The sequence below is a fragment of the Gymnodraco acuticeps genome, unplaced genomic scaffold (genome assembly GCF_902827175.1).
Source record: "Gymnodraco acuticeps unplaced genomic scaffold, fGymAcu1.1, whole genome shotgun sequence".
NCBI classification, from domain to species: Eukaryota; Metazoa; Chordata; class Actinopteri; order Perciformes; family Bathydraconidae; genus Gymnodraco; species Gymnodraco acuticeps.
In genome coordinates this window covers 2,619,421-2,641,004 of record NW_022990484.1, presented here as the reverse complement: position 1 = coordinate 2,641,004, position 21,584 = coordinate 2,619,421, and the positions used below count along the sequence as shown (strand labels likewise).

General features: G+C 40.5%; 2 protein-coding genes across 4 annotated transcripts in view; one reads left to right on the top strand and one right to left on the bottom strand.

The window, feature by feature from the left end:
• Positions 1 to 4,273, bottom strand: part of acap1 (ArfGAP with coiled-coil, ankyrin repeat and PH domains 1) — a 21,222-nt gene extending 16,949 nt beyond the window's left edge. For 2 of the 3 annotated variants that reach the window (XR_004570015.1, XR_004570016.1), the window contains exons 1-2: positions 3,720 to 4,273; positions 458 to 515 (exon numbers count right to left, since the gene is read on the bottom strand). Coding sequence is in view for 1 of the 3 variants with exons in the window: in XM_034226296.1 (XP_034082187.1) it covers positions 458 to 502 (45 nt within the window). In the remaining 2 variants the exon portion in view is untranslated. The remainder of the gene's footprint in view (positions 1 to 457; positions 516 to 3,719) is intronic. The other variant, XM_034226296.1, reaches the window with a different exon arrangement.
• agfg2 (ArfGAP with FG repeats 2) lies at positions 1,827 to 21,584 on the top strand. Its single transcript, XM_034226271.1, is given in 17 exon segments — positions 1,827 to 1,873; positions 1,959 to 1,986; positions 7,645 to 7,889; positions 8,753 to 8,804; positions 8,806 to 8,847; positions 9,623 to 9,737; positions 10,926 to 11,071; positions 11,432 to 11,552; positions 11,660 to 11,764; positions 12,657 to 12,689; positions 14,113 to 14,352; positions 15,505 to 15,577; positions 15,673 to 15,716; positions 15,904 to 15,990; positions 16,910 to 17,029; positions 20,470 to 20,540; positions 20,687 to 21,584. Coding segments are annotated over 17 exon segments (1,617 nt in total). The 3' UTR covers positions 20,735 to 21,584.

Here is a 21,584-nt window from a genome sequence, read left to right as displayed (position 1 = left end):
TGCATCTCCGTGCTAACATAAATCATTCCCTTGCATAACACTTTTTCAGGGATAGTTTATCGAACAAAAAGGGACATTTAAGGCTTTACATCCCATGCTTTCTTTTTCTTTTGATAAAGGAACAGAAACGCAACATGTGACCCATTCATCAGAAGAATAGATCTGAAACTGTATCATGTATTCACACAAACACATAATGGGGAATATGTTATCACATAGAAGCAGAACAACAGTAGCTCTCACTGTTTTGGGACAATGATAGGGAAGCGTCTCCTGCAGCTACTTCCTGCTCACTGTCAGGTGAAAAATACCTCAACAACCGCCGCCCACCTCTCACTTCACTACCTCGACACACGAGCAGCATGTAACTGATAACTGTGTGTGAAGTACTGGAAACCTTTTCAGACAGTGACTCAGTACGATATTATAATGGGGTGTGTAGGTCTATGTATCTCACCTTTTCTAATCGTGTCTCGAGTTCACTCACATCGGTTTGGACCATTTCAATTTCAGCTCTGAAACAGACAAATACAAAAAGTTACACGTCAAGTCTTGAGGTCAAAGGTCGCAAAACATTAGAGAGAGATCAATGCCAAACATTTTGCAATTTTACAAAAACTAAAGTCGAGTGCTGAAACTAATACTAAAATGATCAGCTAATGAATTGATCAGACATGGACAGATATGAATTTAAAACAATTATAATAATCTATTCATTGATTAGTGTACGTTCATTTTAACCAGTAACTTTATTTAATTTTACGCTAAATTATTAGACATATCATAATGATACTTCACAAACAGTATGTTCAAAAATCTATTACTTTAAAAAATGTTTATCACACATTCTCTAAGGATAACCTCGTTACAACTCCAACAAATATATATACTCAACAGATGAACCAATGATGAAGATAATAATGATTGTAGTCTAAAAGTATAAAAGAATGGGGCTTTATGAAAATGATAAACGTCTGAAGAGTTCAAATGTCATGAATTCATAAATTATCGCATCATTGTTTTTTTATGGTTAACATTACGGCAAGAGGATTAGGCCACATCAAACATTTTTTGTGAGGATTTGAAAAAAATATTTATTTTTTTTGGGAGAAAAAAAAGTCAGAATGTGACTTTAATCTCAGAATTCTGATTTTTTTTTCTCCCACAAAAAATAAATGTTTTTTTTGTTCTGAGTAAAAAAGTCAGAATTCTGAGATTAAAGTCAAAATTCTGACTTTTTTCTCAGAACAAAAAAATAATAATATTTTTTTCAAATCCTCACAAAAAATGTTTTATGTGGCCCCTAATCCTCTTCCGTATACATAATGCCTTGTACCTCAATTTTAAATTGTACATTTCTATCTTTCTCATATATAATGTATTTTTTCAAAATGATAAATTATTTGACTCTCATATCCCTCAAAGCTTCAAGTAAATAAACCCATTGAACCCTGAATATTGAGTTGTGTTATGCCCTCAAGGAAGCTAGAGCTCCAAACTGGCAATGTCTCATGAGAGGGAAATGCCTGTGCATCTTTTTTATACTCACGTCCTCGGAACATTATTGGTATTTATGGAACCCTGAGGTCTCGGGCAGCACTTCAAAATAAAATGTCTGTGGATTTGAACAGGGCTTAAGTGGAGACTCCAGGCCTCTTGCAAGTATTAGACCTTTAGAGACAAATATCCAGCATGCTTTTTTGCTCAATAATGGATTTATACAGTTAGCACAAAAGCTTCCCAGAAGTCATGTGCAGGGCTAGTTGAAGTTTGTTGGTGCAACAGTCATCTGCCTCTCGTCTCTCCTCTTGGCTAACAGCCTCAACATGTGGTCTTCCGCCGCCTTCCACCAACAGTACAGAGAAACAGCACAGTGAGCGACAGAGGAAGAAAAAAAGTGGAGTGGAGAGAGGAGGCTTGAAGACACAGTAACTGTTTGTGTTTTCTGTGTTTGTTAGTGCGGGGATGTTTGATTCAACGTCTGAGGTCATGTCCTCTTAAAATACGACCAAATGACAGTCAGCTAAGGAGAGAGGGAAGGAGGAAGGTGTAAGATCTCTCCATTGAAGAGGCACATTCTGTTCACATTGCTCTGAGCAAGTGTCACAGCAAGAAAGCAAATGAAGAAAGCGCTAAAGCGAGGTTTCCGTCGTGGTTCTCCACCACACTTCCTGTCTCCCCTGTTGATCACCTCGGCACATCTCGCCTCCACTTCCTGTTGCCCTCCCACCTCGCTGTTCCTAGCAACAGGAGGTAGCCCAATTGAGTCCCTGAGCTGTCAGTGCAAATCTTTTTCTGTCATCCTTCACCTTCTCTGCTTACCTGTAGGAAGGACTGTGTTTGCATGCAAAGATCACTTTTTCTCCCTTTCCCCCTCGCTGCTTCTTCTGCTCTCGCCCTGACTCGAGACCTCACTGTTGCAGCTGGCAAAAGTCAAACTTTCCACCACTGTGCAAGACACATTCGCTGAATAAGGCCAACAGAGGAAGAGCGGCCGAGGCTTTGGGACGGGAACATGCCAAATCAGCTGGAGGAGAAGACAGCAGCTACTGTGACTCAGGCAGGATGCCAACAGCCTTCAGGGCACACCCAAAATCTGCAAACTCTCTCTAGAGCCGCTTGCAAAACCAATTTAGAGGACACTTCCCTTTGATTACACCAGATGTTGACGTGTGTTGAAAGAAGATTGATTGAAGAATCTAGCTGGCATGCAGCAGATCAATATTGACAGCATTTAGGCACACTAGAGGCTTTTAATTACATTGTGAAGGCTTGAAGTAAGTCAAGTCAAGGTGATATTAAAACTAGGGCTGCTCGATTATGGCAAAAATCATTATCTCGATTATTTGGGTCAATAATTGATATCACGATTATTAAAAACGCTTATCCATTTACTTTGAAACATCCATTTATTGAAAAAAAATGTTTTACCAGTATGTTTTTAACAGTGATTACCCTGAACTTTAAATATAATTCAACTGAAAAACCAATAATAAAAAATAATAATAATTAATCGTTTATTTCGATTATGTTGTTTCATAATCGTTGGCAAGCCAAAATCGTAATTGCGATTAAAATACGATTCATTGAGCAGCCCTAATTAAATCCCATCTGTATGAGTGAGATGTTGAGTGACAATAGGTTTAGGCTTCCGGTGTGTCAATGACACGTCAAAATTGAACACAGAGCAGACCTCAGATCAGGGTTTTTTAGCCCTGAAGGCCTGCATTTAGCTTCTCATTCCCCCTTATTGACACCTAACACTTGCTATGATAGAACATGGCTTGAGCTAAGACCCACAAGATGCTGCTGACCAACACAATTGACTTTTAAGGTAACATTAATGCCTTAAAAGTAATTCTTGGATACTTACGCACCATTTAAACAAGGCTATTGCATGTAAAACCTTCCGAAAAAGGAATATAATTGGAAGTATGTTGATTTTGAATCAGGATAATGAGGGGTTGGGGCTGCTGACTGTCAAAGTTGACTTCTTAGGTAACCATTTAATGCATTAAAAGTAATTTTGAGGCTTCTGCATAAAGACCATCCAAAAAATGAATACAATGTTGGGTTTGTATCAGAAGAGTGAGGTGTACGCTTCTTTTTTGCATCATTTTAAACTCCAGAAGGTGATTTGACACACTTTCTGATGTGTTGTTGCTTCATTTTTGATTGGCTACTTCACTTTTAGCACTAAAGCACAGGTGAACTCTTACCTGAAGCGGGGGGAGTCTTTCAAACACTCCTCAAAGTCCAGTTGACTGTCATCCCTGCGTTTATAGTCGCAGATCACACTTTTCTGTATGTCTTTGAATCTTCAGGAAGTTGACAGCAGCCTGGCACAGAACACACTGACTCCTCTTCGCTTTTTTAAGGCTCCTCACCGGCAACTTTTTACTCATTCTTCTCCCTCTCGGAGCGTTTTCTTTCAAAAGTATAATTTGTATTCCTCCCGCAGCTCGTCCTGTTTTTGCTTTTTCTCTTCTGAAGGGACACCGTGTGCCTCGCGCATCCGAGGAGCCACAAAACCACTTGTGAATGAACGCAGATGATCATATAATTATATCCTTGGAAATAAAAAGTAAGTTAGTCCTCGTTTCCGCTAGAAAGGATGCTGCACAAAGTTCCCTCTGCAAGGAAGTATCCTTATTGATCGATGTGTATTCCCAAATAAATAAGATTAAATCAGATGGAAACCGGTTGATGTTTCTCCTTCCAGAGACTGGAGTACTCTCTCTATCTTTCTCTCTCTCTCTCTCTCTCTATCCTGACACACACACACACATACACGAGGTCCAACCCCCTCACACACACACACTATTTCCGGGTTTCTTACTCATGGCAAATTGTGGTAGGAAATTCTCTAAATTAAAGGTTTACACTAAAAAGTCTCTAATATAACTTTGAGTCTAAATCTACTTGGTGAATCATATTGAAAATGGAGTGTAATGATGTACTTTTCTCTGATAATGATATCATTCTACAGTAGGCACATGTGGATTATATTTGGTTTCTGCTTTTGCTGCTTGTGTATTCTGCTTTTCAGCTTCAGTGAAGTGTAAAACACATGCAGAGGCTGGGTGTGTATTCTTGTCTGGCAACCTTCTTGGTTTCTTTTTTTGAGAGGTGAAAAAGGAAGTAAAGCCTTCTGAAAATGTATCTATCTAAAGTGGAAGCTTATCCTGCGACGATAAGGGAAATAAATAATGCAACATATGAAAGAAACACACTATGGTGAAAACAAGCATAAGTGAAAACTATAACTTACTTAATAAAAATTATGAAATAATGAATCAAAAATATGATACAGTAACATAATCATTTCAATACTAAGCAGATAAATATAACGGTATACATAAAAGTCAAAGGTAAGGCTTAAATTAATCAAAATGTGGTATAATACATTAAAAACAATGAGAATCTAAGTTAAAAAAAAAAGTATATTTCCAAATACTAATTAAAAATATGAAATTATTTATACAATTAATTAAATTAATACAGACTAATATGGGACAGTAATTACAAATGAGTATTATTACGTACTAATTCAGAAATAAACAATGAGATTTTCAGAAAAAATCATCAAAATTATGAGATATTGAAAAAGTGTTTTATTCATTTTATGGCAGACAGAGGCTTCCATCATCTCACAAAAAAGCCAAACAACCACTTACAACGTGTTGGGCAACATTACACAAGCAATCTGCATGTTGCCATCATCACCACAGCGTGTAGTCAGACACCATGCAACCTGTGGTTCAATGCTGAGCAGGGAAGTGTACTTACAGAGGATGAACAGCATTGTTTGTATGTTCTGCTTTGTTTTGTGTTGAAATGCAAACACATAATTTAAATTATCTGTTTCCATCCACCTCATGTTGTATGTGGCTCCCCCTGCTGATCTTCCACAGCCACTGCAGTTCACATAAAAACACTGTGACTGATTTCTTCCTTTACTTTGCTTCACGTTGAAAAGGATCTTATCTTGTTTTCTCTGTGAGGCTATCTTTAAAAAAAAATCTAATTTCCTTGATGCATTCACTCACCACTGAACTGATGAGACGTCACATAAGGGGCGTAGTTAGATATGTTGCTTAGTTGCTTCATCAAAATAAATAGTCCGGAGATGTTCTCTCACGACAAAGACATTTGTAAAAACCTGTATTTAAAATTATGGCATTACCCCATGGGAATACAGCCAAGAAGAACAGGTTTAAAAAGAAACTGACACCAGAAACAAACTGTTCAAACATGTATGTCTATAAAACATATGTTTACTTTGTACAAACTTTAGATATGATCGATTATTCATCAATACTTATTTACTTTGTCTCCGCTTTCCCAAGCTGTTCTTGTCTCCCATAAAATAATCTGTCCCCTTGCCAGAGCGCGCTGGAGTGTCAGGAGCGCTGCGCCAAAAATACGGGGGCGTGTTGTGCGTAAATGGCGCACAGAGAAAGCGCAGCAGAGTGAGGCACTCAGGACAAATAGTCGGATCTTAAAGAGTAATACAACGATTCTTAGACGATGTAAAACTTGGCTGATCGACAGGTTCTTGTTTTTCTCTGACAGGAGATTCCCTACGCGCCTGTCCAAGTGTCAACCCACACAGAATGTCAGGTATTACAGATTTTTCAAAATAAAAGTCTGGCTGGCATAGGGACTACAGACGTTAATTAGCTGGTACATCATTTTGGTACAAAGCATCTATATATCTGTTGTTTTTAAGATGAATGCATTTTTGTTTATTTACCCTGGTTTATATAAATGTCATAAACTCAATTTAACTTATTCTAGGTTGTCAACACAAAATATAAATAGGCTAAATATGGAGAAAATACAAGACATGACCTATGGCACATGTATTCCTGACTTGGGAAACTCAGTCAGGGCTTTCTTACCATCCACATTTATGACTGGGCAGTTAACGCACAGCTGCACAGATTTAAAACAATATATATTCACTAGGATTAACCCACTCACTAGGGCAAAGGTTATTGTTGGGTATGAACAATGTAAACCACACGTATATCAACTGAATTATTAAAAATATTAGAGGTGCATTTTGGGATGCTTTGGTGACTCAGGGGTTAAGGCACTGGCCATAAACCGCTGACCACTTCCTCAGTTCGCGTCCGGTCAAAGGTCTGTGTTGCATGTTATTCCCTATCTCTCCCCCCATTGTTTCCTGTCATCTCCTAACTGTCAGATACTGGGCATGTATAATTTTACTGACCAAAAATAGCTTTTTTATTAAATTACCAGTCAAAGTGTATGCTACACAGAACATATTCAGGTCTTGGGTACAATATTGCATCAAACAGCATGATAGTCCATAAACAGACCACTTGTTTTTGAATGAAATCTGTGATGCTGAGATAGATGAGAGTTTAGTCTACATGTTTAAGCCAAAATGAATGCTATCAAACATGACAACTGCAAATGGCTGTTGACATTTGCTGTTTAAGTGATACAATAAAAGCAGTGTGTGTCAGTGAACCATCAATGAGACAACCAATCAGTCAATCATAACTTTATATGTCAGGCATCCTTTATACAGGATAGTGCATGTTCAATGTGCTTCAAAGATACAAGATGTAATAACATCATTAGTAGTTAAACAGTGGTGATCTCAATTTGATTAAATTATAAGGAACAAGAATACAAAAGAAGCCTATATGCAAATAATGTTGCATTAACACTTTTGATCAACACATTGATGAATAGGGCAGGTTTTATAGCTTCAAAATGCTGATGTACTTTGACCTTGCAGGTAGTTGTTTTACCCGTAAACTCTGACATTTTCATGTGTATTCATGTCAAAGTAATCAGAAAAAAAGCTGAATAAACACACTCTGACCTACTACAATTGTGATGAGATAACCAGTGTTAAATTGGAACACACTTTTTAAAGAAAACAGGCAACCTGAAAGTAAAATGAGAGTTGGCCTACAGCAAAGCGTCACCTGTTTCTACTTTTATTTTGAAGGAAATCCGCGGTACTTCCGGTGTATGTGCAGCTAATTGAATCTATCTTGAACATGCCTCTCCTCTGTGTAGCCTTGCGTTGGTTGTAGCCGCATAAAGCCTCTATGCGGGCTGTGAAGTGCTCCATGTAGTAAAAAAACAAAAAAAACATAGGGGGCTTCAGGTGGAGGACAGCGGAGGGTTACCGGCTATACACCGAACCTGTCAGCCGGGCACCGCAGGATACCATGTCGAACCGAAAAAGCACCGGACAACCAGGAGATATGCGCCCGCAAGGTCCGAGAGCTGGCCCAGTCTGGAGTAAACAAACACTTGCCTTCGAGTGCAACCAGCCCGGGGTGACTTTACACCGACATCACGGTGGGCAGCTTCGTCTGCACGTCGTGCTCCGGAATGCTGTGAGTAAAAAAAAAAAAAAAACCTCCGCCGCGCCTCCTTCCTTTACTGCGTTGCTGATTTTAAAAAGTGACAGGCCGGGAGAATGCACCACCACAACCACACCCAGATTAACATGTTTTTTTATTTATTAGGGGGAGTGTTGTGCAACAGCCGGGAGTTTGTGCAGATATTAATTTACGCAGTGTCTCCCTTCTCTCTTCTCTCTATCTCTCTCTCTCTCTCTCTCTCTATCTCTCTCTCTCTCTCTCTCTCTCTCTCTCTATATCTCTCTCTCGCTCTCTCTCTATCTCTCTCCTCTCTCTCTCTCTCTCTCTCTATCTCTCTCTCTTCTCTCTCTCTCATGCGTGTCTTCCAACAGCTTCATAAACGACAGACCGCTAGTTGGTCATTTTCCAGCTCTGAGTTACGTTTAATTTCGTCATGGTGCAGGTTTGACACTAACCCCCCCCTCCTTCTACTCTTCTCTCCAGTGTGGGTGTTATACGTGTGTTATATATGTGTGTGTGTGTGTGTGTGTGTGTGTTGTCACATCTGTTCCGCATGTTACTCCCCTCACACACTGGAAGACCATGGTTTCAGCACTTTCATTGCGCAATATCCACATACACACAGCCGTTTGTCCCACTTTGTGTACCCAGCATGGAGATATAAGAGGTTCTGGTTAGTAAACACATGGGTTTCTGTCACAAGGCACCTTATTTCACACCGATTCTGCCCTCTAAAGTTCACGGTATGAAAAATGCTTCCTCTCCCACCTGCTCTGCCCCCTTATCCTGTCTTCAGAGGCGAGGAATCACTACACAGTTTTAATTTTGCCTCCTTTTTTTTGTTTACTCCAAATTCCTCTCTCCATCTCTCCCAGGAGAGGCCTCAACCCTCCCCATCGAGTCAAGTCTATCTCCATGACAACCTTCCTCCCAACAGGAAGTGGAATTCCTTCAAAATCATGGCAACGAGGTGAGTGACGTTCACAAATATGCATTTATGTATTTTGTATTGTCTTCTGACCCTTGTAAGGTCACCTGAGGTCAATAAACGAGTACCAAAGCTTGTTGGTCTGTGTTTTCATCTTCAGTGTTACTGTAAAGTCCCTTTCTGGTTCTGATCTGGAATATTGAAACCTCCCTTATGGCTACCAGATGAACCAGTCTTTTGTTGTCAGGCTCTTTTTCTTCAGAAGAATACTTCTGCCAGGACACAAAAGGACCAGCCCTCTCTGGTCCCACCCAAACCAAGATCTATTTCCAGATCTTAATATGACTTTGTTGAAGTTTTTTCTATTGTTTTTCTGTTCGCTACCCTCCCTTTTTTTATGTCAATCTTTATTAAAAGCCTCTCCACACAGCACCCATTTTAAGGAAACACTGGTGTGGGCAGCACAACAGCTGAGTTTATATCACACAAAATAAACGGTGGAAGTGTTTCAGGCCATCAAAATAAGTGCTGGCCACTTTTATGAGCTTGCTTTTTGGCCAGGATTCGTGTATGGGTGAGTCAAGCATAATGGGGAGGAGAGGCAGAGGTGTGTACCGTCACCACATCATCCTCTGAAGAGAGATCCGGCCAATCATGAGTCACAGGCTGTTATATATTGTGTGGCACTCTTGAATCAAAAACGAATTACTGATGAGATGTTCTGTTTGTGAGAGATTACCCTGACCCTTTTTTGGGTGCTGCATGACCTGCAAAATTGTCACAATTGTAATTGTTCTCTGGCGATATGTGTGTTTAGGTTGGGAGGAGGACATGGCTCTGCGTGTTTGACCCAAAGACGGACAGCTGCCCAGACATGAAGGACTCTCAGAAGTTCAAAGAGTTCCTTCAGGACAAATTTGAGAAGAAAAAGTGTGTGAGAACTTTGGTTTGGTATGCATAACTGATAGCATAAGCTAATGTGATTACAAGCCTAGAGGTGACTTGGACTGCCATTATCTGATGATTATTTTTTATTTATTCAAATATGTGATGTTTTAAATGTCAGAAAATAGGGGGGAAATCAATAGCCTACAGTGGTATCTTCAGAAATACTATTTTCCTGAAACGTTTTCAAACCCTTCTCTTGGATGAATTGTCATGACATTTTCAAAAGACATTGATGGTCCTAGAGAATTATTCCTTATGGCTTTGGTGATATTCCTAGTTTCCTCCTGTGCTAGCACTAGGTTGACATTTTTTGTTTTTATTGAAATATCTCAACAACGATAATAAGTCAGCGATCGTTGACATCATACCTGCTAAATATTACTATGTTATGAGCATGCTTATATTAGCAATTAGCTCTGTAGCACGTAGCTCCATCATTGAGTAAACACATTTTCGTCCAAACTTCCGATAACGACCAAATACCTACATAACAAATTACATTTCCATCAGCCTCAGCTCAGCTGTATTTGACTGTTGCTATTTCAGAATGCTAGCATGCTATCTTGCTAAAACAAAATGGTAAACATACCCGCTTAACATTAGCATGTTAGCATTTTCATGATAACAATTTGAGGTAAAGCGTTTTTTAGCTGCATTGTATGTAGGAACATTACTTTTTAAGGTTATAAGTGCTATAGTTACCTTAATAGCATTTGACATTAGCATGTAAGCTCATAGCACACTGAGTTTCGGTACAGCTTCACAAAGCAAGGCTGTAGACTCTTGAGTCTTGATACGGCATTTTGCTTGTTTAGGTTCAATTAATCATTGTCAGAGTTCTTAATTCAGATACATTACCTGTTAATTGGACTTTCAATTGTTTCAGTTTCTAAATAAAAGGGGCACAACAGAGAAAATGAATTCCAAACAACTAATCTAACGTTTGTTCCAAATTTAGACATTTACTGTTTCAAATGGAGAAACAGTAAATGTTTTGGAAAAGTTAGCTCAAGAACAATAGCTGCTTTCATTTACTTTCCCTGAATAAATGTTCTTTGTCATGTTGTTCGATAGGTGTGTAACTCACTTAATGTCAAGCCTTGATTGTGCTTTACGAGGCCAGGCACTGGCACAGACTCATTTCAACGGTACTAAATAACCTGTCTCTTTCAGGCATTTTTCCAAAAGTAAGAACCGGAGAGATGTCGAGGGTCCATGGAGCCCGGGGGTCCAGGCAGTGCCCCCTTCCCACGGTCCCTTAGCGAGCCATGCCCCCTCACATAACCTGCCCCCAAACGCCAGGTCCACAAGGCCACTGGTGAGAGAGCCTAATGTTTCATGATTGTAATGGATTGAACAAAACAAGAAAGGGAGAGGAAGAGGATTTAAGATTGAAACTGGGTGGGTATGGTTGAAGAAGAGGAAGTGAAAGTATTTCAAAGAGGGTTAAAAAAAGAAGAAGTATTAGAATAGAAGGTGAGGAAACCACCTGGAATTCAACTACATGCAAAAACACTGATGGGTTGGACAGCGAGAGGGCCAGGTAGCCTCGACATCAAAGCGGCTGCTTATGAATTATGAGAAATCATGAAAGAGACTCACTACTTCTGCCTTGTGTTTTTCTCCCTACCTCCCATCTGCCTCCTCTTTCTTTGTCCTGCTGTCTCTCGTCCTCCAGTCTCAGTCCCAGCTGCCGTTATGGGATCGAGCTCCTGCGATCTCGCCTGCCGACATGCGGACGGACGCGTTCACCGCTCGTCCGTCGCGCTCCCAGAGCTTCAGAGACCCCTCTCTCAAAGGTTGGAGGACGATCTCAGTCAGAGGAGTTGATATTTCGGGACTGGATGCGATCACACCCTTTACTTATTTGCCCTTTTCTTTGTCTAATATCTCTCCCATAATATAGATCCCACCCTGTGCGGGATAGAAAGACAGCGGCCGGGGTCCCTCTCGTCAGCGCTTGGAGCTCAGAGCCACGTTCCCTCTTTCCCCGCCCTCCCGCGGCCCTCAGGTGTGTCCCGCCATGTTTTCTATTCCTCCTTGGTTTCAATCAAGTTGGAAAACATTTATCACACACAATGAGTTTACCAAATTCCACATAAATCAAAAATATATTGTGCAATATATACAAAGAAAAAGGACAAAATAATACAGAGGGGGTTATTTGGTTATAGTTCACAAAGAGTATGGTTGTGTAACATTTTCTGAGAACTAAAGTGCTCAAACTTTTCAAGAATTTTGTTTGCCTTTTAAACAAAAATCAAAGCATATTTGAATTATGCCTTAAGGAAGAACCAATGGGGTTGGGACTGAGAGCGATAGGCAGGCTAAAGAAGTCAGAAAGTATTTAGAGATAGACAAACACATAAAAGTTTGAAAAATATAAGCAGCTTTCATAAATTCCTGGAAAGAAATGTGTCAATATGTTGCACTTAATGTGATAAAATGAAAGTGATTCCTCCAGATGAATTGATACTAAATATATATAATATACTTTATTCTATTCTAAAGGCCTCTAGCTGTCAAATCTGCAAGTGCACAGTGTCATCGGGTTGTCAGGGACATGCAGATATTCTCGCTGATTCTCACTGACAACATGTCCACTCATCACTGGGCTGTAAGTGTCACTTTGGGAAGGACAGAGAAAGAGAGCCTTAGCTTGCGGGCATCATTTTCATCCTGACTGTGTTTAACCATCTCATGGGTCTGTGGGTTTATGTCATCATCTAGCCCACTCGGTTTGCTCTTCATAAATAGCTCAACGGGCTACTCAGCTGGCATTAGATAACAGCAGGGAAACCGTTTCACACATCGCGAGTGACAATCTCTCTCCTCCGTGTAACTCTGTTCTTCTGTCTTCTGTCTGTCCTCATCACACTATCCTCTCCTCCCCGACCTCTTAGCCAGTAGCTCTTTCAAAAACCACTTCACTTTAGGTAAGACGCAGCACAAACCGACGTATTTGAGTGTGTGCTGAATGGCTGAGATCGATAAGCTCTTCCTTGCTGTATCATTCATAATGAATAAATGGGCAGTATATGGGTCATGCTGGAAGGCCATGCCTCCCATGCATTTGAATTAGCTTCATGCTAGTAGCAATTTAAGAGAAAACGCAGCACTTTAACCATTAAAGTGGTTGATATTTTTCTTCATCAATCAGTTTTCCCTCCTCAAAGCCAGATTTGAAGCCTGGGAGGGTCACACACACACACCACACACACACACACACACACACACACACACACACACACACACACACACACACACACACACACACACACACACACTGTTCCCTTAGGGGAAAAGTTTAAAGTAATTCTATTTTTAGCCGCTACCACCCCCATAAGAAGAGGGCAGCAGATTTTTCACTCCATGTTGGCGTTGAAACACTTACAGACTATGTAGGACACAGCTGTAATCCCACGATACACATCCCAGACAAGTATTCCAGGAAGCTCAGGTATGCTAGCAGAGATAGGCGCTATCTGGAGCCTATCTGGAGTAGTACATGACCGCATCCCAAAAATACGCAGCTTGACTTTAGTATGCTTCATATCTTCAGATAATCTGAATCAAGTCTGGTCTGGTTTCTGTCACCAACTCCTCCACTATCAGAGGGAGCTGGATTTACACAAACATTTTTTATATCTCTCGACCCCCATGCTAACATTTTTGGCTGATACTACTAGCATGCTTTGTGGCTAATGTTTGTGGAAAGCTTGCTACCTACAAAGACTTACATTTCCTGCCTTTGTAACTGTCTAGTAACTGTATATTTGTGGTTGGCGCTTTTGAAAACAGTCCAAGAACATGCTGACTAGCTGCTGTGCTTTTTAGAATCTTTTTGATAATGCTTAACCTACATGCTAATCCTGTCTTTGACTATAGCATGGCAATGTTGAACTAGCATGAAAACGACTACTCTGTTTATTTTTGTCATATTGATAACTTGATATATAACAATATCCTTTCATACAATCATTTTAATATCGATGAGGATTTAGCTCAATGAAAAAACTTTAATTTAAGTATTTTGACAAAATTATCTACCCTCAAGTAACACTTTGTTTTGTAGCTTTCAATCATATCAAATGCTCTTCCTTATCAGTTGCCTAGTTGTCATCAAATTGTATGTTCAAATTTACGTATTTTTTTCTGGGTGCTTTAAGGTATTTTGCTCATGTTGCCTTGTAGACTGAAAACATTTGACACATATTTATATACTTTTTCCCTCAGCCCTATGCTTGCTTATACCTATACCTGCTTAGACCTATACCTGCTTATTCTGTATAATTATCTGTCTATAACCTCTCATCCTGTGTCTTTGCACTGAAGCCCAGTCTTGTTTCTCGCTCTCAGGTCGTACGGTATCGGCCTCAGGGACCACTGGGCCATTCAGGGCCTTCCCCAAATCTCTCAGCGTGGACTTTGGAGGTCTGAACCATCCTCAGCAGCACTCTCTGCCCCACTCTATGTCCCAGCAGCAGCCTGGAAACGCGGGCCAGGCGACAACGCAAGCCGGCAACTCCAACCCCTCGGACAGATACGCTGCGGTGTCGCATCTGGACAGCGTCTCATGTGAGCCACCAACAGTTGCAGGTAGGAAATATTTTAGGTAGTAATTAGATACTTTAAATGTTCTTCTCATGTTATAGCTGTGGGTTGATTTCTCGGATTTTCTTCTAATAACAGGCATTACCCTGTATATTTATACTCCAGTACACTGTCAGCTAAAGTGTATTTCACACCTATATTTGCTAAAAGGATGTACGATTTAGGATATCAAGTACAATTTTCCTACTGTTGGACAAATAAAAGGATTTCTGCTTTTGATGAAAACACAAATTTAGCTCATAAAGTATTACACATTTTAAAGGTTTAACCATTGGCTCCGAACCTTGTGAATAAAAGCTGTAGCAAGTTGGGCCCTATGTCATATAAAAAGCAAAAATTAGAGAACATTTCCACAAAAAAAAGAATACACATTGTGTGGCAGAAGTTGTTTTTTTCTTCTTTCCTTAGGAAGTTTTCTTTGTTGTGTAAAAAGTGTTTTCATTTGTAATACTTCAGTCATACATGCTTTAATTTTCATGGAGGTATTGTACTTGGAATTAAGTGTTTTTTACATTTTTGTACTAGATGAGTTTTTCTTCTACCACAAGGTTATAGATAGATAGAGAGGCTGAGCTAAAGTTGCGTGTGTGTGTGTTTGTGTGTGAGTGTGTGTGTGATGCAGATTGCCACGGCCAGCTCAACTCTGTTGCATAACATCCTTACTCCAAATACCAAGGCTTCTAGCAGCTGAATTCTGTTTATTGTGTTTACTCAGGATTGAGCACAGTCGCATGTAAAGGACCTTGTTGATACGATTAAGAATCAGCCCTATTTTTCTAATAACCTAGGTGGGCGATTTTATTTGTATTTGAAGTGCTCAGGATTTATGTGAGAAGCCCTTGAGCTTCATACAATAATCTTTGTTCCTTTCCACCTTCATCACAGCCTCCCCCCTGCCTGGCAGAGAAAAGCAAGTTATTGATTTTCTGCCCCAGCTCACTTTGATTCATATCGAGACACACAGAGAGGACATTTTATTCAGGGGGATTTGTTGCGCTTTTGTTCATCTGGTGACTTACACGCTTAAGATCAACTCTTTTACACACATTAAGATCAAAGTAGCTCTTGATCTCTTGAATTAGCGCTCATTACAGCCCTGAGGTCATATTGTGTTCTGTTTGAAACGCTTGTACGCAGCTCCACCTGCTGGCCCTCCGCAGTACAACGCCCTCTTCGGCAACAGGCTGTCATCCAGCTCCACTCCTGCCAGGTTCGGAGAACAAAACGTGTCAAATCAGCTTCTGTTCAACATAAATTCCCTGCGTGTGAAGCCCTTTTTTAATGTGTTTTTCTACGTTTCCCCAGTTCCCCCGGTGTCGAAACAGTCTCCGGCTCCCAAACGTTTGCAAGTAGGTACCCAGCATGCACTGCCTCCTGCTATGCGTTGACGATCTGCTCATTCATCTCTAACTCTGTCCAACACCCCTAATTAAGATGCATCTGAGCAGTGTTGGTTTGAATAGACAGGAATGCACCCTGTACACCCCCACAGTGGGAATTATCTCCCCCGTCTCTTCTCCCCCCTCTCTGTCTCAGATTTCCCCAACCCATTCAGCTCTAGCTCGGCCTCCCAGCAGCCCGTTGCTCTCTCCCCCAGTAACCCCTTCAGCAGCTCATCAGGAGGTGAGGCTCATGTTCAGGGTCTGCACACGTCGCTCTGTTAAGCTCTGCTTCAGAGGAGGGGAGCTCACTGCAAGTGTTTTTTTTATTGGAATGAATTTATACGTTAATTAAAAAAATGTATATGCGGATTTATTGCCAACGTTTTTTTTTATAAGGAAAGGGTTTTGTTTTTCTGAGATTAGCCTTTGCAATACTCAAGCCCTTTTTTTTTTAAAGATAAAAATGATTCTATCTAGAATAGTTTTTTAAGATCTAACAGTAAGATTTTCGTTTTATTTACTGTTAGGTAGAACATGGAAAAGTATCTATTTCTTTAAGAGTTTAAATGATCCAAATATTTGCTCAGCTGATGAGTCAATATTTGGATACTAGATTTTTGAATACACTTGCTAAGTATAGCAAATATTTGCTCAGGTGCCAGCTTTCAAATGTGGTTCATATCTTTTTAAATGAAATATCTGGGGCAAACCAAATGTTGATACGCTGGCAAAAACAGTTTTGACACAATTCAATGAGTTTAGCAGTGCTGAGTTTATTAGCAGTTGTTCATTTTAGCACATAGTTATAACTGATATCACAAACTTTATTCCTCATTTCTGAATAAACAACTGGAGGTTTGACAATTTGATATGTACCAGTAAATAATTCATTCAATAATATTTGTATTTAAGTATTCAGTATGTATTTGACCACTCATATAGCTTATTACTGTTTCTGTTTCCTCTCGGGTTCCATGTTAAATACAGAAATGATTATAAAAATACTTCCCTGATCTCACTGTGTGTGTGTGTGTGTGTGTGTGTGTGTGTGTGTGTGTGTGTGTGTGTGTGTGTGTGTGTGTGTGTGGTGTGTGTGTGTGTGTGTGTGTGTGTGTGTGTGTGTGTGTGTGTGTGTGTGTGTGTGTGTGTGTTCTCTGCAGGTGACTCCGGTGAGTTTGTCACCTCGCCCACCCCCGTCTTTCCTCCGTCCGCCTCCTACCCGGCACTCAACACCCAGAATGCATTTCACCATGAGTCAGCCAGCAACCAGGAATCCAATGGTAACAAATCTTCTAGATTTTATTTGTCATAGTCCAAGGTGGCGTCTTTACATAGAAAATAGATTTAAAGGTCCCATGTCATGGCCATTTCTACTGATCATACTTCCATTGTTGAGGTCTACTAGAATAGATTTACATTGTTCAATGTTCCAAACTCACATTGGTTTCTCATACAGCATCTCTGTATAGTATGTGTATTCTCTCTCTGTCCTAAACGGCTTGTTGGAGCTCCTGTCCCCCCCCCCCCCCCCCCTCCCTCCCTCCCTATGAGCCCACTGTGTTACAATGGCGTTTGTTAGCAACCAGCAATGACAAACAGAGGAGAATGCTGTGTGGGGTCTGGGTGTCGTGTTGGTGGGACGTTGCGGGGCTCGCTGCTCCGCCCTTTGAGACTCGAGGAGCCGACTGAGTGTGCTGGATTACTGGTGTCCTGGTTGCTGCGTGGGGGCAGCATAGACAGGTCTTTTCTGTGTTAGAGATTTACTCGCTACAGGGGCTGCAGTCCAATAGTCCATTTAGCTTAGGAACCTTCTTAACGGAGTGAAATGACCCGGAAGTCCCTCAGTGGCAGCCATGATAAGTGCCGTTCCAATTCTCTAGAATGAAAGGAAAGGAGGTTTCAAACTTCCTTTATAACCTCCTTTAGCTTAGGAACCACTGGACCTCCCTAACCGAAAGGAGAGGAGAAAATGCTGCCCCACAATGCATTGCAGCCGCAGCATTTGCCGTCACTCAACAGTCGGCCGTTCACAGAAACAAACGATTATGACCGAGAAATGATATCATGAAAGTTATTAAGCTTTTTAAAACGTATGTGGTAAGTTGCCAAAGTGCTTTGTTTTGAACGTTCATCAGTATTAAAATCAAAAAGAGAAATATGAACGTTAGTTTTTACTGAAATGATCAAATAAAGTCAACATTTCACTGAGCTGTGGAGTTTGTTCAACTTTTAAAAGATGTTTGAATGGTGATATACACAGTGATAGATGTTAAGGACTAACGTTTATAATAAATACATTTGTATTGATTTTAAGATCTTTTAATAGTTCATACAATCATACGTATTGGGATCATTTGTATTAATGTGGACCGGAGGGAGAGGGTGACGAGCATAAGTTTCACTTTCCTTTTTTATTTCAATTCCAACTTTGGTCATGAAGAATATGTTTCTCTGTTGTCCACGTTCATAAAGCAAAGCAACAGCGTCAGAGCACGGTGCAGAGTCTCTAGATGAGTCCCTCCTTCTTATTAAACATCCATGTTGTAGTCCGCTGTATAGAAAACTGTAGTTTCCATAGTTTCCCCACAGCAGCAGACGCACACATGACGTCCGCTGGTGCATCATAAACACGTCGGATAGTGAAAGTGCATTCGGATTCTCTAAAGTACCGCAGTCTCTTCTCCTAAGTCCTTTTGAATTCTCCTATCCACTATCCCTTAACCCCGTGACGTTTCACTCAGAGGTCAAGGAATAGGAGATAGGGTTAGAACTTAGGAGCTGATTTTTGAACTATCCGACCGCAACCCAGGTGTACTTTGAGGGTTTGTGACTCTGCAGACCGTTTACATGCACAAAAAGCTACATAACACACAAGGGGACGGGTAATAACCGGAAAAGCATGACATGGGACCTTTAAGAGCGCCTTTCATAGTTACAGATGTGTATATTAATTACAGTTATGGTGAGTTATAGTAAATATAGTGGACTTCACTCACCAGGATCATGTGACAAACAGCCTATACATGTAAGGTAGACTATTAAACGTGCTTTCTATAGGTTATACACACTATATGTTTGTCAAAAACGATTGCAAAGGATCATAGATCACCAAATATACCATTTTGAGGGGGGCATAAGTATATGCGCAAAATGAAATGGCAGTCCGTCCAATAGTTGATGAGATATTTCAATATGGACCAAAGTGGATCTGTAGAGCCACAAATGGCGTCCAGTAAAATGTGATCTTTGCTGCTCCCCTATATACAGTCATATTGGTCTGTACTGCATGTCCTTACATTTGAAGCTTCTATTGAGGTTTTTAAATCAAGCTTTTGATGTCTCATGATAGTTTATAAAGCTATCTGTTAAGATCGCGGAAAAGGAAGGACCCAAATGCAGACTACAAAAAGAGGAGCTTTATTTACAAAGCTGATGAGCAAAAAACATGGCATGGATAACATAGGTAGCACAAGGAGTATACATCACCCAAAAACCGATCGTGACCAACATGGAGGGAGACAGGGAAAACAATGAACCGACAAGGCACACAGGGGAAGACAAGACTAAATACATAGAGGGGTAATCACAGGACAAGAAACAGCTGGGTAAGGGAGGCAGAAACACAAGGGCAACAGGTGAACACAATGAGACAATCAGACACAGGAGGAAAACAAGAGACAGGGAGAACAGAACAGTAAAACATTACCAGACAGACAAAACTAAAACCGTGACATAACACCAAGATCGTGACACTATCACACTTGAATACATGAAAAATATGATTCTTTTGTTGTTTTGATGTACATTTTTTGCGGCAAATTGGAGAGCAAGTCATTTTTTGGAACTCAGTGAATACCCGTAGAGATGGAAGCAGAATATTTTTGCTAGAATAAAACGTGTAAAATGGGAAAATCATGTATTATTTTTGCAATACATTTTGAATTTTGGACTCTACAATGTTCTGGATTTATATGAAATGTCTGGATATGACGAGTCAAATAATCCTACATCACCAACACTGGAATTTAATTGAATGTAACCGTTTATTTGGCCGGGACAATGCACGGTAAACATTCAAATGTGTCAAGCGTTACAGTGCCAGATTTAGCTTTGAGCTCATTTCCATCACATAAAACATTTAAGAAGTTTACATTTGACAAACATAGCAAAAACAAAATACATGATATGCAAGAGCAGCATACACAAGTATTTATGACATCGTGGTAATACAATATAGCAGCAACGACATGTAAAGTGCAAGAGAGGATACAAGAGCTGCATAAAGTGCAAGAGATACCCCTGTATTAAAGTGCATTTAACGGTGATTCAATTCTACAAATAGTATCATTTGAGTGATTTAAGTGTAATTTAATCTTTATTTGCAACATATCAAATTGAAGCAGATTGAATCAACATGCCAAACGAAAGAAAAAGCATTCATATGTGGTTTGTAATGTAAGCGTTATGGATACAGCTTCAAACTATTAGATTACAGCCTTATCTCATCGATATATTCAGCATTCAAAATGAACACCCTGCTCCCACACTGCAGCTGTGGCAGTTTGACGTGTACAGTGTGTGCGTTGGCTGCAGATCAAACACTGACGCTCCAAATTATTCATTATTGCCACAGTGTTAACCAGGAAGCGCTCAGGAATACCAATACTCTGCTGCTGTCTTCACACCACTGAGCATGTTTCGTCCTGTGTGTGTGTTTCAGGTTTCGCCTCCTTCCCCGCGCCCGACTCTCAGCCCAAAGTCCCTCGTCCGATGTCGGTGAACCCGTTTACGGTGAGTTCACTGCCTGGCAAACAAAAGTAGGGGGGATTAAAGAGGGGCTAATTGGTATTTTTGTGCAAGCTCTCCCTTTCTGCAAACAGGAAGTGTAGTGAAGTCCCCTATGCCCGTTCTCACCCCCTTCCTCTCTTGTCTTTCAGGGCAATGTTTACGCCAGTAGAGGGACGTCGCGAAACCCTTTCATCTGACCCCCCCTCTTCTCTTCTTACTTCATCTCTGGGAAAAAAGGGAGAACTTGAGGAGTCGCTGCCATTGCAATGCCTCTGGAGTATTCTCCCCCTCTATGGGAGCCTCTCCCCCCCCTCCCTCTGTCTGTGTTTACGTGTTATAGTGAGGAACAAAAAAATGTGTGAATGTAATTATGGTATTCATGTGTGTCTGAGATCGGTCGCCTGCTGTGTTTGTACCATATGTCAAAAAAGGTATTTGTGTGCCAGTAGACGCCACCTCAGGGCTCTGTGGGAGTCGAGAGTAGAACAACGCCTCTATGATTTTTGCAGAAACAAAAACACACACACATGTCGCTGCTGCTGCTACTTTGCTTTCATCTCCTGCTTTAAAGTGCTAAAAACCAGCCTGTCTGTGCATCAGCGTCTTCGAAACAAACGAGTCAGTCGTCCAAAAGGAAGATCCGGATCGTGAGTTTCTACAGGACAGCCTTAACAGCCTCCTGGTGCACGGGAGTTAGCCTCTAAAGATGAGACAGGCTTTTCTCCGTGTTGAGTGTGTGGAACATGTTTGCATTAGTCATCATCCTTTTGAAGGATAATGTATGTTTTCCACTTCCTAGGCTGCATGCGCTTAGAGGGCTACAAGGAGATTCTACTGAATGTAAAAGACATTTCAGAATAACTTAAATGTGTATAAACAGTTCGTCATTGCTTCACGTTCCGGACCATCATGTTTTCTTGTTTTGTTTTTTGTTGACATGGAGGCGAAGTTCATTTCCCCGTATATGCCAAAAAGAAAAGAGATTAATGTGTCTTTGTGAAGACGAGTATTCATGTTCATAAAATCAGTTTGTTGCTTCTTAAGACA